The sequence below is a fragment of the Callithrix jacchus genome, chromosome 22 (assembly GCF_049354715.1).
Source record: "Callithrix jacchus isolate 240 chromosome 22, calJac240_pri, whole genome shotgun sequence".
Lineage (NCBI taxonomy): Eukaryota > Metazoa > Chordata > Mammalia > Primates > Cebidae > Callithrix > Callithrix jacchus.
In genome coordinates this window covers 50,602,325-50,617,173 of record NC_133523.1, presented here as the reverse complement: position 1 = coordinate 50,617,173, position 14,849 = coordinate 50,602,325, and the positions used below count along the sequence as shown (strand labels likewise).

The 14,849-nt window shown below is 48.4% G+C and overlaps 1 protein-coding gene across 13 annotated transcripts in view; it reads left to right on the top strand.

The window, feature by feature from the left end:
* Positions 1-14,849, top strand: part of ZNF417 (zinc finger protein 417) — a 24,753-nt gene extending 9,904 nt beyond the window's left edge. Inside the window, exons 1-4 of one of the 13 annotated variants that reach the window (XM_078360996.1) lie at positions 4,864-5,088; positions 9,898-10,027; positions 12,524-12,667; positions 12,759-14,849. In XM_078360996.1, the coding sequence (XP_078217122.1) occupies positions 12,806-14,164 (1,359 nt within the window). In that variant the 5' untranslated portion in view covers positions 4,864-5,088; positions 9,898-10,027; positions 12,524-12,667; positions 12,759-12,805 and the 3' untranslated portion in view covers positions 14,165-14,849. Of the gene's footprint in view, positions 1-4,436; positions 4,822-4,863; positions 6,208-9,897; positions 10,028-12,523; positions 12,668-12,758 lie in introns of those variants that run through there. The other 12 variants (XM_078360993.1, XM_078360987.1, XM_008988805.5 and 9 more) reach the window with 12 other exon arrangements.

Here is a 14,849-nt window from a genome sequence, read left to right as displayed (position 1 = left end):
CAAGGCTGGAGTGCAATGGTGCGATCTCGGCTCACCACAACCTCCGCCTCCTGGGTTCAGGCAATTCTGCCTCAGCCTCCTGAGTAGCTGGGATTACAGGCACGTGCCACCATGCCCAGCTACTTTTTTGTATTTTCAGTAGAGACGGGGTTTCACCATGTTGACCAGGATGGTATCGATCTCTTGACCTCGTGAGCCACCGCACCTGGCCTCTTTAAAGACAGAAGTCAAATTCCCAAAAGGAGTTTAATATAAGTTAGAATATCAAGGAAAGGATACTGTTATATTGGGGTTCAGGGGAGACCCCTCAGTTGCCCTGAGAGGATGTTTCTCCAGGTTCTCAGTCTGTCACTCCCCAAGAATGGGTGAGGAGACCATGGCACAGTGCACAGTAAATGCCGGACTCAAAAAAACTATTGTAGAAAGTGATTTATTTAAGTAGAGAAAGAGAAAGGAGTGACAAACAGCTAACTCTCACACTGACTGAAAACGATTCCCAGAGGGGTAAAACCAGAGAAGGAGAGAATCCAGAAAGATGGAATGCAGGAGAGGAAAGCAGCTTCCACCCTGAGTGGAAGGGAATTGAGAGAGAGATGGAGTTCAGGAGAGGGAAAGCAGCTTCCATGAGAGAGTATTTGTGGAAGGGGACCCAAACATGGGGTCCAAAGAGATGTGGAAGAAGGGGCCTTTTTTTTTTTTTTTTTTTGAGACGGAGTTTCGCTCTTGTTACCTGGACTGTAGTGCAATGGCACGATCTCAGCTCACTGCAACCTCCACCTTCTGGGTTCAAGCAATTCTCCCGCCTCAGCCTCCCGAGTAGCTGGGATTACAGGCACTCACCACCATGCCCAGCTAATTTTTGTATTTTTAGTAGAGACGGGGTTTCACCTCGTTGACCAGGATGGTCTCGATCTCTTGACCTCGTGATCCACCCGCCTCGGGCTCCCAAAGTGCTGGGATTACAGGCGTGAGCCACCGCGCCCAGCCAGAAGTGGACTTTTAACCTGGAGGAACCCCCGCGTTCTCTAAGAGGCCAATGATAGTAGTTTCTGGTTTCTTAGAATTTCCACTGGAGTGATTGACTTTTTATTTCTTCCCAAGACTGTGAAATTTAAACATAAACTGTTAAATCTCCTGGATGGAGAGAGATAGGAGCGGGGCATGGCCCTGGGAAGTCCTTGCCCTTAAAACTAGGCCTCTTGTGGACCCGGAAAGAGAACACATTCCCTCGATGCTAAGTGGGTTAAAGCGTTGCTCAATTAACTTAATGCTACAGTTGATTGTGAACACCGCAGATTGGAGACAGGTCTGTTAACTTAGAAAGTTTCTTTTGCCACCGGGCGCGGTGGCTCACGCATATAATCCCAACACTTTGGGAGGCCGAGGCGGGTGGATCACGAGGTCAAGAGATTGAGACCATCCTGGTCAACATGGTGAAACCCCGTCTGTACTAAAAATACAAAAAATTAGCTGGGCATGGTGGCGCGTGCCTGTAATCCCAGCTACTCAGGAGGCTGAGGCAGGAGAATTGCCTGAACCCAGGAGGCGGAGGTTGCGATGAGCCGAGATCACGCCATTGCACTCCAGCCTGGGAAACGAGCGAAACTCCGTCTCAAAAAAAAGAAAAAAAAAGTTTATTTTGCCGCGGTTGAGGATGCCTGCCCGTGACGCGGCCTGAGGAAGTCCCAACGACCTGTTCCTAAGCTGGTTGGGGTACAGCTTGTTGGGTTTTGTTTTTGGTTCAAGACAAGAGTCTCACTCTGTCATCCAGGCTGGAGTGCAGTGGTGTAATCTTCACTGACTGCAACCTCCGCCTCCCTGGGTTCAAGTGATTCTCCTGCCTCAACCTCCTGAGTAGCTGGGATTACAGGTGTGTGCTGGGATGAGTCTTAAAAGAGAGTCAGCAGAGAGGGCAGTGGGATAGGAGCTGGTTTTACAGGTTGGCGCAAGTGGTTAGTTAAAGGTGGTAATCTATTATAGGAAAGGAAAGGGAGTCACGGGATGCATGGTCACAAGGTTAGGGTTCGGGAATCTATCTTGGGGAGGGGAAGGGCATCGTGGGAGGCATGATCACAAAGGTAGGGTCATCTATTACAAATAGGCATGATCATAAGGGTGGGGGTTATCCATTGCAAGCAGAGGGGACGGTCAGGTAAATTACATACTTACAGGGGTGGGGGTCTTGAGAAACCCAGTGTCCAAGGGGGAAATTCCGAAAGACTGAGCAGGAACAATGGTTGGAGGTTGCAGGTTACAGGGGCACAGCAATTAGTTGAAGCGGGAACCAGTTGTTTCACTTCTTTCTGTGGCCACCTGGTTACTTGTGGTTACTTAAGACTTTCTGGCTCCTGGGGTCCAACCAGAGGTGTACGTGCAGGTCACCAAGCCTATAATGGCCAGGCTTGGACTTTGAGGCCTGACACATGCCAACACGCCCAGCTAATTTTTTTTGTATTTTTAGTAGAGATAAGGTTTCACCATGTTGGTCAGGATGGTCTCAAACTCCTGACCTGATCTGCCCGCGTTAGCTCCCCAAAGTGTTGGGATTACAGGCGTGAGCTACTGTGCCCGACTACAGCTTGGTTTTATACATTTTAGGGAGACCTGAGACATCAGTGAATATATGTAAGAAGTACATTGGTGGGCTGGGCATGGTGGCTCATGCCTGTAATCCCAGCTCTTTGGGAGGCTGAGGTGGGTGGATCACCTGAAGTCAGGAGTTTGAGACCAGCCGGACCAACATGGTAAAAGCCCATCTTTAATAAAAAAAATACAAATATTAGCCAGGCATGGTGGCGCATGCCTGTAATCCCAGCTGCTTGGGAGGCTGTAGCTGGAGAATTGGTGGAACCCAGGAGGCAGAGGATCGTGCCATTGCACTTCAGCCTGGGCAACAAGAGGGAAACTACTTCTCAAAAAAAAAAAAAAGAAATACATTGGTTCCATCTAGGAAGGCTGGGAGACAACTTGAAGCAGGGTATTCCAGATCCCTGGTAGGTGAGAGACAAATAGTTGCATTTTTTTTTTAGTTTCTGATAAGCCTTTCCAAAGGAGGCAGTAAGAGTATGCACCTGTCTCAGTGGGGAGAAGGATGACTCTGAATTGAATGGGAGGTTTGGGGAGAAAGTTTTGACATATGTGTGTGTGTGTGATGGAGTATATGTTGTTTGCTGAGGTGATGGCAAGGAACACCTGGAAGGAACACTGAGCCATCCCGACAGGAAACTGCTAGAATAAGCAAACAGTATGTACTGGTCGTGCATTAGTTAAACCAGCTCCCAAAACACAGGATATTTGACCTTGTCCTCATTGCTGACTTGCAAAGTGTTGTTTGTTTTTTTTTTGAGATGGAGTTTAGCTCTTGTTACCCAGGCTGGAGTACAATGGTGCGATCTCGGCCCACCGCAACCTCCGTCTCCTGGGTTCAGGCAATTCTCCTGCCTCAGCCTCCCGAGTAGCTGGGATTACAGGCACGCGCCACCATGCCCAGCTAATTTTTTGTATTTTTAGTAGAGACGGGGTTTCACCATGTTGACCAGGATGGTCTCGATCTCTTGACCTCATGATCCACCCGCCTCGACCTCTTAAAATGCTGGGATTACAGGCTTGAGCCACCGTGCCCGGCCCAAAGAGTGTTTTTTAGCTTATTTCTATCTCAGCAGTGAACAGGCACTATCTGCCTGTTTAGTCTATCTGTATTCTGTGAACACTGAGTATCTGTTTATTAAAAATAATCACTTGGGTCGGTGGGGAGGAGAAAAAAAACCACTTGTTCACAAAGAATAAATACGTCTGCTCTGGGCTGTCAGATGGGAAATTCAGGCAGATCCCTGACATCCCACTTTGATTTCACTTTTGCATTCTCTATTTCTGTTTCTGCATTCCTTCAGCACCACCTCGGTTGGGGTCTCTATGGCAGGGAGGCAAGTTTGTCCTGACCAGTTCCCTGCTTGACTTTCTCTTTAGCTTAGTAATTTTTGGGCCACAATATTTTCCTTTCACAAATTCTGTTAGCAGGAGAGTTATTTTCTGTAGGATTCACAGAGATTCAACTTTGTACTTCTGCTTTAGAGGGGTACCTCTCTAACTTCTGTGTCGTGCCTTAGGGACTCATGCTTCTGAGGGCGTTATAAAAATTCTAACACAATAATGTGTAGCAACCTCTGCTTCCAGTGCAGGTATTCTGCGACTGAACGACTGTTTCAAACGGTATGGTAATTTGGATTTGGAGCCTTTGGGAGAATCCTAAATAATACTTTTAGCTTGAGATCCCTATTATTTAGCTTGAGCTTCCCAAAATTTGAAATAATATTTTTCCAAATTCTTGAGTGATTAGTGACAGACACTAGTCTCCAGAAATCTCATTATGGCTTCCAAGGCGAGGTGAGACCCATCCTCTGCCCTAGAAGGACGCGCTTTTTTTTTTTTTCCTCCAGACAGAATCTTACTCTGCCACCCAGGCTGAAGTGCAGTGCTGCGATCTCGGCTCTCTGGGACGATGGACGCGCGCCACCACGCTCAGCTAAATTTTGTATTTTTACTGTACACGTTGCTTCACCATATTGGCCGTCCCGGTCTCCAACTCCTGACCTCGTGATCCACCCGCTTCCGCCTCTCAAAGTGCTGGGATTAGAAGCCTGAGCCACCGCGCCCGGCCAACGACTCGCTTTTTAAGGAGAGCCCCTGACCTGACTGGGCTTTTCCCGCACACTCGCCTCTGTGGAGCGCCCCATTTACCACCGTGAAACGTGGGGAACTACGTTACCCTGAAAGCTCTGGTTGACCCTCCGCGCGGCAGAGCCAATGAGGGCTCGGAAAGACGTATTTCCGTGTGTGACGCAACGAAAGGCCGAGACTTCCGGCGTCCTCTAGTAGCGGCCATGTTGGCTGGTGATCGGCGCCTGTTTTCCCAGGGAGGGTGCTCTGAGCGCTGGGTGGGGTCGCGGTGACTGAACTCAGAAGGTGGAGGGGAACCGTCCCCGCGGCACAGAGGCGGCTCTGCAGCCCCGGGACGGCGCCCGCTGCTCCCGGGCCGTGCCTTCCCCCGCGTGTCCGATGGCAGCGGCGGCGCCGAGGCTTCCGGCTCAGGTAATTGTGGCGCCTTCTGCACCGTCAGGTCACCTCGTCGTCACCGAGGTCCTAACGCGGCGAGGGAGCAGCGCCTGCTCAGGGGTCTGTAGCCGGCACCCGGCGCAGCCACAGTGAGGCGTTCGCAGGAGAGGTCCCCGTGTAACCGTCCAGTGCGCTCGCCTTGCCCTCTGCCTAGACGGCGGATTCATGAAGACGGGCTGATTGCAGCGGAGAAACCGTAATTCACGCAGAGCCGGCCGTGCGGGAGGCCGGAGTTTTACTATTATTTCAATCCGTCTCCCGGAGCATGCCGGGATCAGAGATTTCAAAGTTAATTTGGCGGACAGTGGCTTGGGAAGTGGGGGCGTGTCGACTGGTCAGGTTGGAGGTGGATTCACAGGGGGTCGAAGTGAGTTTTTCTTCCTGTTTTCTGTTCTGGGTGGGAGGGCAGAACTGACTGACCCAGATTACCGGTCTGGGTGGTGTCGGCTGATCCGCCCAGCGCAAGGTCTGCAGAATACCTCCAGCACCGATGTGAAGTTGTACAGTAGCGATGTCATCTTCAGGAGCAACTTGGGGCGCTTCAGACTGTTGGAGCCAGAAGCTGCACGACCCCTAAACCGTGATTTCTAATCCTGTAGCTGATTTGTTAGTCCTGCAAAAGCAGGCTGGTCCCCAGGCAGGAAGGGGGTCTTTTGAGGAAAAGGCTCTTATGATCAATTTTGTTTCAGAGTCAAACCATGAACTGAATTCCTTCCCAAAGTATATTCAGGAATGAACAAGGGCAGCTTAAATGTTAGAAGCGAGATGGAGTCTGTTAGGTCTGAGTTCTTTCACTGTCATCATTTCCTCAGTTATTTATAACTTTGCTAAGGCGGTTTCACTTGCATCTGACACCCGCGGGATGCGGTGGGGAGAGAGACAGGCACAGGGAGGGTCGCAGGCAATGGCTTGGAGACGGACAGAACTGGGAGTATGGAACCTGGGATCCACAGGCGCCTGTTGAAAACAATGTGTGAGGCGGAGCTCCTCCTGGAAGAGCAAGCAGGCTGAGGGCTGTGCATTCATTGTGAGGACGCTAGACGCCATGGAGAGTTTTGAAGAGAGGAGGGACATGATCCAAATCCAGGCTTTAAGGTTTCCCAAAGGGCATGAGGACTTTGGGGTCTTGGGAGGTTGAATCTTTTTTGTAGATGACATAGGTGGTAGAGATGACATTTTACACTGAGACAAGCAGGTCAGACAACCAGCCTGAGGGTCACCTGGCCCCGGGGACAAGAAAGGGTTCCAGGAGGCCTGAGCTTATCAAATCCTGTAACATTTTTGTAACGTCTGTCCTTCCCCTTAGGCATTCCTGGGTTCAGAAGCACTCAGGGAACCTACATTGGGAAGTGGAGGGTGTTCCATTCCCTCATTGGTCCTGACCCCTTCCACAGGTTTTCTAGCTTGTGGTGTCCTGGGACTCCTAAGTGTAATGTTTTCAGTGCTTTGATCTGAGGACCGTGTAGAACTTGTAAACCACCCGTACTAATTCCATGGCAGGTTTTATGGAGGTAGTCCGATTTCTGTCAACCAATATAAACACACTTGGAAGATGAACTCCAGAGTTGCTACCAGGTTGTGCAATGCTTAGAGATAAAGCTGATCAAAGTTAGGAGGCCATATTACCACAGTTCTATCTGGCTACAGGCTTCATTGGTTGGACCCTGGAGCACATTGTGGGTTGAGGGACGAGGAAGAAAGGTCAGAGATAAGGCTCCTGCCATAATCCATGTGAGGGTGAATGGGTCGTGGCAAATCACATGGGTCTGGATTCAAGATTCACTTTTTGTAAAGACACAGCTAGGTTTTCTTTTTTTTCCCAATCAATGGATATCTGCAAAATCTTTTTTTTTTTTTTTGAGATGGAGTTTCGCTCTTGTTACCCAGACTGGAGTGCAATTTTTTTTTTTTTTTTGAGATGGAGTTTTGCTCTTGTTACCCAGACTGGCGTGATCTTGGCTCGTCCCAACCTCCGCCTCCTGGGTTCAAGCAATTTTTCTGCCCCAGCCTCCCTAGTAGCTGGAACTTCAGGCACGTGCCACCATGCCCAGCTAATTTTTCTATTTTTAGTAGAGATGGGGTTTCACCATGTTCACCAGGATGGTCTCGATCTCTTGACCTTATGATCCACCTGCCTTGACTTCCAAAGTGCTGGGATTATAGGCGTGAGCCACCACGCCCAGCCAAATCTTTTTTTTTTTTTTTTTTTTTCCAGACAGAGTTTTGCTCTTATTACCCAGGCTGGGGTGCAGTGGCATGATCTCGACTCACTGCAACCTTCACCTTCCAGGTTCAAGCAATTATCCTGACTCAGTGGTGTTAAGGCATGAGCCACTACGGCCAGCTGCTTTTGTATTTTAAGTAGGGATAGGGTTTCTCTATGTTGGTCATGCTGGTCTCAAACTCCCGACCTCAGGTGATCCGCTCGCCTCAGCCTCCGCCTCCCTAAGCGCTGGAATTACAGACATAAGCCATCACGCCCAGCTTATGGTGGTAAATCTTTTCAGGAGCCGGGAAGGTGTGATTACATGCTGAGGAGTGGGTCTCTTACTTGCACCCCTGAGTAATGTTACTGGGCTTCCTGAACACCTAAGAGGATGTAAGGAACCATCATCGTAGGAGCTATCAGACACTAGAGGTTGGCAGGGGACACAGACATCCAAGAAGAGGATAGACAAGAGATAGATGCATGCAGAAGCACAGAGTAATTCAGGGAAGATGGTACTTGGGCCTGAATTGGTGCCAAAGTTGTAAATTTTTTTTTTTTTTTTTTTAATTAAGACGGAGGTTTCACCATTTTGGTCAGGCTGGTCTTCAACTCCCGACCTCAGGTGATCCGCCCACCTTGGCCCCCAGAGTGCTTGGATTACAGGTGTGAGCCACCACGCCCGGCCAGTTGTAACTTTACCACTGTTTGGACTCACAATCGTTTTGGGAGTGCCTGGAGAATTTCATTAAGCCTAGTGCGTATGGGCAGGGAAAAATATGCTCCTGTGTGATAGTAGGTTTGTTTTTTTCCACAAATGGAGGGGCTTTGCTTTAAATGGCATTGGGTGGACAGAGGAGGGCTGCTACAGCTGAGGTGTCAGCTGGTGCAGCACGGAAGTGGAATAGGGTCATGGATATCTGAAGCCACTCATGGTTCTGTGTGGGTATGGAGTCATTCAGGTAGACATTCACAGGATGATTTGGGCCTTCCATGCTATGGAAACCATGGAAATTCTGTATTAATATTGAATTCTGTTTGTATTTGTCAGCATACTCTGGATGCTTATTTATTCACATTTTGGTGTAAGACCAGAACTGAAGGCCCAATATGATGTGTTATTTTGACATCTTGTGATAGTGGGAAAACCTTAAAAGGTGTTAGTACAAATCTCATTTCCACTCTTCTCTCTCAGATAATTTATCCCAGCCTAGCAACCCTTTTGATCAAGGTGGTGAGGCAGGGTTCCCTGTTGTTATACTTTGTAGTGGGATTAAATTCCATCCTTACCACCAGAGTTATGGAAACAAACCATTTGCATACTCCCAAGAGAATCATGGACCATTATACCCTCTTCATCTTACAAAATAATTTTATTTGTGGGGGCTCGGTGTGGTGACCCATGCTTATAATCTCAGCATTTTGTGAGGCCAAGGCACGTGGATCACTTGAGGTGAGGAGTTCGAGAGTAGCCTGGCCAACATGGTGAAACCTCATCTCTACTAAAAAAAAAATATAAAAATTATTGCAGCTGTAGTCCTGGCAGCTACTTGGGAGGCTGAGGCAAAAGAATCACTTCAACCTGGGAGGCAGAGGCTGCAGTGAGCCAAGGTCATGCCGCTGCACTCCAGCCTGGGTGACAGAGCTAAACTATGTTTCATTTAAAAAAAAAAAAAAAAACAGGCCGGGTGCGTTGGCTCACGCCTATAATCCCAGCACTTTGGGAGGACGAGGCGGGTGGATCACGAGATCTTGCGGTGAGCCAAGATTGCGCCATTGCACTCCAGCCTGGGTAACAACAGCGAAACTCCATCTCAAAAGAAAAACAAAAACAAAAACAGAAAACAATCTTTTATTTGTGGGGATTCCAGAGATGGCTGATTGTGGGGGAAACTCAGGTGGGGGTGGCCATGAGCATGTGTCTGCAGTATAAAGAATGACGTATATGGGCCGGGCGCGGTGGCTCACGCCTATAATCCCAGGACTTTGGGAGGCTGAGGCAGGTGGATCACAAGGTCAAGAGATCGAGACCATCCTGGTCAACAAGGTGAAACACCGTCTCTACTAAAAATACAAAAAAAATTAGCTGGGCATGGTGGCGCGTGCCTGTAATCCCAGCTACTCGGGAGGCTGATGCAGGAGAATTGCTTGAACTCAGGAGGCGGAGGTTGTGATGAGCCGAGATCGCACCATGCCTCCTGAGTAACTGGGACTGCAGGCATGCACCACCACACCCAGCTAATTTTTTTGGTTTTTTTGGTAGAGACAGGGTTTCACCAGGTTGGCCAGGATAGTGTGGATCTCTTGACCTTGTGATCGGCCCGCCTTGGCCTCCCAAAGTGCTGGGATAACAGACATGAGCCACTGACCCCAGCCTCGTCTACCTACTTAATATTGCTGGTGGCTCTACCAGTTGACCATTGCACCCATGAAGAGAAAAAGGCACCAGTAGACATGGTTTCATGTCCATTATATTGCGGACCCTGGGAGGAAGATGGGCAAGGGTGGGTGTGTGGGAGAGGTGGATTGTGGTACCTCAGTATAGGGGCTGTTTGTTGTTTCATTTGTCACTATCATAGCAGGGCACTGTGACCTTTGAAGATGTGGCTGTGAACTTTTCCAAGGAGGAATGGTGTCTCCTTAGTGAGGCTCAGAGATGCTTGTACCGTGATGTGATGCTAGAGAACCTGGCACTTATATCCTCCCTGGGTAAGTTGCTCACAGTCACTTTTGTGACCTGAGCTAGTGTTTCCATTCGCTGTTTTTCATTGACAAGACTGTCTTTCTCACTTAAGGGGCCTGGGCACAGGTTCCTTCTACACTTCTCTGTGTAAGTTATGTGGCGAGTAGGACTCAGGTGTGTGTATTGCCTTTTCCTTTCCTTAAGCAGCTCCAACCCGTGCTTTGCTGTAGGCTCCCAGAGAAAGAGTCAGAGTCCGGAGTCTTACAGGCACCTTAATGTATCCACTTTGCTTGCTTTGTAGCTTTTAGGTGACTGTCCAAATCTGTGGCTCTTGTGTGCCTAGGTTCTAGTATACTTCCTTCCTATAGGTGATAATTCTTCATGCCTCCCTGTGCCAACAATTGCCTTCATTGACATTGTCACTACCAAAATAGACCATAGACCTGCTTAGGAATTCTCTTGTAATACTTAGTTTTACTGTCCTGTGGGCTGTCGGGTGCTTAGTTACCAGGAGCTAGTGTTTCCTGTTCATCTCTGCTGCCCTTCCCTTTGTGCTGACATCTTCCAGTCCCATGTATTTGGTCATCTTGGGGGTGGGATGGAGAGTCCTCAGTGTTTCACAAGATGTGTTTCAATTCAGGCTCATCACGATAGGCTCAAAGGGAGCCTGTCCCTCAAAAGTGCCATGCTGGGGGAGGGCATGACTTCGGGGGTCTATTGAAATCATACCAGAAACCATTTCTATATGCTGAGTATTTTCGTTGCGATATGAGTAGGCACACACTATCTATCTTTCTGTCCCCATTGTTGAGAGTTTCACACTTGTTAGTTCTGTACCTTTTTTTTTTTTTTTTTTTGAGATGGAGTTTCGCTCTTGTTACCCAGGCTGGAGTGCAATGGCATGATCTCGGCTCACCGCAACCTCCGCCTCCTGGGTTCAGGCAATTCTCCCGCCTCAGCCTCCCGAGTAGCTGGGATTACAGGCATGCGCCACCATGCTCAGCTAATTTTTGTATTTTTAGTAGAGACGGGGTTTCACCATGTTGACCAGGATGGTCTCGATCTCTTGACCTCGTGATCCACCTGCCTTGGCCTCCCAAAGTGCTGGGATTACAGGCTTGAGCCACTGCGCTTGGCCTAGTTCTGTACCTTTTTACTTCCACTGTGATAATCATCCCAGGACTGATACTCACATCTCTGGACTCCACGTGGCACCCATTGTTCTTGTGCTTTTATCTGCAGTTGTCTCTGATATTGGTGTATCGATTCTTATTATTGTTACTATTTTTGAAATGGAGTCTCGCTCTGTAGCCCAGGCTGGAGTGCAGTTAGCGCAATCTCAGTTTACTACAACCTCCACCTCCTCGGTCTCGGTTCAAGGAGTTCTCCTACCAGCCTCCCAGGTAGCTGGGATTACAGGCACGAGCCACCATCCCCAGCTAATTTTTATATTTGTTTTAGTAGGGACGGGGTTTCCCGACGTTGGCTAGTCTGGTCTTGAACTCCTGACCTCGTGATCTGCCTGCCTCAGCCTCCCAACGTGCTGGGATTATAGGCGTGAGCCACTGTGCCCGGCCTGGTGTATTGATTGTTATTAGGAAGTGTATGCTTATTGTTAAACCATCCATGGCCTCCCTTGCTGTGTTTACTCATGTTTTCCAGGGCTTAGACATGCACTGCTATGTAGCACTCACATGGCATCAGGAGATGAGGTCCCGTACACAACTTCTTTTTAGAGGAAAGAGCTCTAGACCCTGCCTCTACTCCCTGTGTTGCGTGTATGCTTGTGCTCTCTACCTCATGAGGCCTCCTGCATTCTCTGATCTTTATAGCCCAGTATTGCTAAGCAGCAGACCCATCTTTTTTTTTTTTTTTTTGAAATGGAGTCTCGCTCTGTTGCCCAGGCTGGAGTACAGTGTCCTGATCTCCACTCACTGCAAACTCCTTCTCCTGGGTTCAAGCGATATTTCTGCCTCAGCCTCCCGAATAGCTTTGATTCTTGGTGCCCACCACCAAGCCCAGCTAATTTTTGTATTTTTAGTAGAGATGGGGTTTTGCCATGTTGACCAGGCTGGTTTTGAACTCGTGATCCACCCACCTAGGCCTCCCAAAGTGCTAGGATTACAGGCATGAGCCACCATGTCTGGCCTTTTTTTTAAAGACGGATTTTCACTCTTGTGCCCAGACTAGAGTGCAATGGTGTGATCTTGGCTCACAGCAACCTCCGCTTCCTGGGTTCAAGTGATTCTCCTGCCTCAGCCTTCCAAGTAGCTGGGATTACAGGTTCCTGCCACCATGCCCTGCTAATTTTTGTATTTTTAGTAAAGACGGGAATTCACCATGTTGTTGGTCAGGCTGGTTTCAAACTTCTGACTTCAGGTGGTCCGCCCGCCTCAGTCTCCCAAAGTGCCGTGATTACAGGAATGAGCTACTGTGCCCAGTCAGTAGCCTAATCTTTAACCTGAAGCCAGCGTTGTATTTCTGCAAATATTTCTTTTCCTTTTTTTTTTTTTTTTTTTGAGACGGAGTTTCACTGTTGTTCCCAGACTGGAGTGCAATGATGCGATCTCGGCTCACCTCAACCTCCACCTTCTGGGTTCAAGCAATTCCCCTGCCTCAGCCTCCCGAGTAGCTGGGACTACAGGCTCTGCAAATATTTCTATAGAGTAATTCCTCAATTTGTGATTCATATTTGTGGGTGGGCAGTGCCTCCCCATCACAGGTACTTAACCTTGACCAGCATTTTCTTGCTTTCAGGTTGTTGGTGTGGATTAAAAGATGAGGCAGCACCGTCGAAACAGAGCATGATTGTACAAACAGAGTCTCAGGACAGGACTCCTAGGACTGTTTCTCCCAAGAAGGCTCACTCCTGTGACACGGGTGGCCTCATCTTGGGGGATGTTTTTCACTGTGCTGACCACCAGGAAACTCATCGCAAGCAGAAACCGAACAGGAGTAGGGCGTGTGGAAAAAACTTGGATGACACTGCAAACCTTCGTCGGCAGCAGAAGCAGCATATTAGAGAGAAATTCTGCAGGAGGAGTGTCAGAGAAGCATCGATTGTGAAGAAGTCTAAGTTGATGGTGTCACAGGAGTCATCTGTCTTCTGTGACTTTGGGAAGGACGTTCTGCCCAGTTCAGGATCATGCCAGGAAGAAGCCACTCACCCTGTAAAGAAGACAAAGAGTGAATCTAAGCATGGCTCACCCTTTCAGGAGGGAAAAACTAACTACAGGCGTGGAGAACGCACAAAAGTCTTCAGCACCAAACACTCACTCACTCCACACCAGAAACTTTTCACTAGAGATGGATGTTATGTGTGCAGTGATTGTGGGAAGTCCTTTAGCAAATATGACAGCTTCAGGAATCATCAGCGAATTCACACAGGAATAGGGCCTTATGAGTGTGGAGAATGTGGGAAATCTTTTCGTCAAAAGGGCCACCTCACTCAACATCAGCGATTTCACACTGGAGACACAGCTTATCACTGTGGGGAGTGTGGGAAATCTTTTAGTCGGAAGCGCAACCTTAGTCAACATCAGCGTGTTCACGCTGGAAAAAGGCCTTATGAGTGTGAAGAATGTGGGAAATCTTTTGTTCAAAAGGGCAACCTCATTCAGCATCAGCGAGGTCACACAGGAGAAAGGCCTTATGAGTGCAGGGAATGTGGGAAGTCATTTAGGTACAGATCCCACCTCACTGAACACCAGAGACTTCACACTGGGGAAAGACCTTACAGTTGCAGGGAGTGTGGGAAATTGTTTAACAGGAGGTGTCATCTTCTTGTTCACGAGAGAGTTCACACAGGAGAAAAGCCATATGAGTGTGACATATGTGGGAAATTATTTGGCAATAAGAACTGCCTGACTATACATCGGAGAGTTCACACTGGAGAAAGGCCATATGAATGCAGCGAATGTGGGAAATCATTTTCTTACAGTTCTGTGCTTCTTGTTCATAAAAGGGCTCACACTGGGGAAAAGCCTTTTAAGTGCAGGGAATGTGGAAAATCCTTTACTGAATGTTCCAGTCTCACTAAACACAGGAGAGTTCACACTGGAGAAAGGCCTTATGAATGCACCAAATGTGGAAAGAGATTTCATCGCAGCTCTGCTCTCCTTCAACATCAGAGAGTTCACACAGGAGAAACACCTTATGAGTGAGTGAATGTGGGAAATCCTTTGCTGAAACCTCCAGTCTCATTAAACACAGGAGAGTTCATACTGGACAAAGGCCTTAAGAGTGCTGTCAACGGGGGAGACATCAGAATGTCAGCTCTCCTTAAGAGACGTCAGGTTGAGGCGGTCTTGCTCTGTCACCAAGGCTAGAATGCAGTGGTGTGATCTCGGCTCTTTGCAACCTCTACTTCCTTGGTTCAAGGGATTCTCCTGCACCAGCCTCCTGAGTAGCTGGGATTACGGGTGCACACCACCATGCCTGGCTAATTGTTGTATTTTTAGTAGAGACAGCGTTTTACCATGTTGGCCAGGCTGATCTCTAACTCCTGACCTCAAGTGATCCACCTGCCTTGGCCTCCCAAAGTGCTGAGATTACAGGCATGAGCCTCTGCACCCAGCCTCAATTTTTCTTATATTGCTTAGAATATGACATGCTCAACCAGGCATGGCGGCCCTTGCTTGTAATTCTGATGCTTTGGGAGGACAAGGTGGATCACTCGAGGCCAGGAGTTAGAGACCAGCCTGGGCAACATAGCCAGACCTCTTCGCTACAAAAAAGAAAAAAGAGTAACATGCTGTGAAAAATTACCTGTGTATTGTTTATCTGATGCAGTGTATTTCAGTTGCTGCTTGTTTTTGTCTGTTGTAAATAAAACTACATTTGAATGTG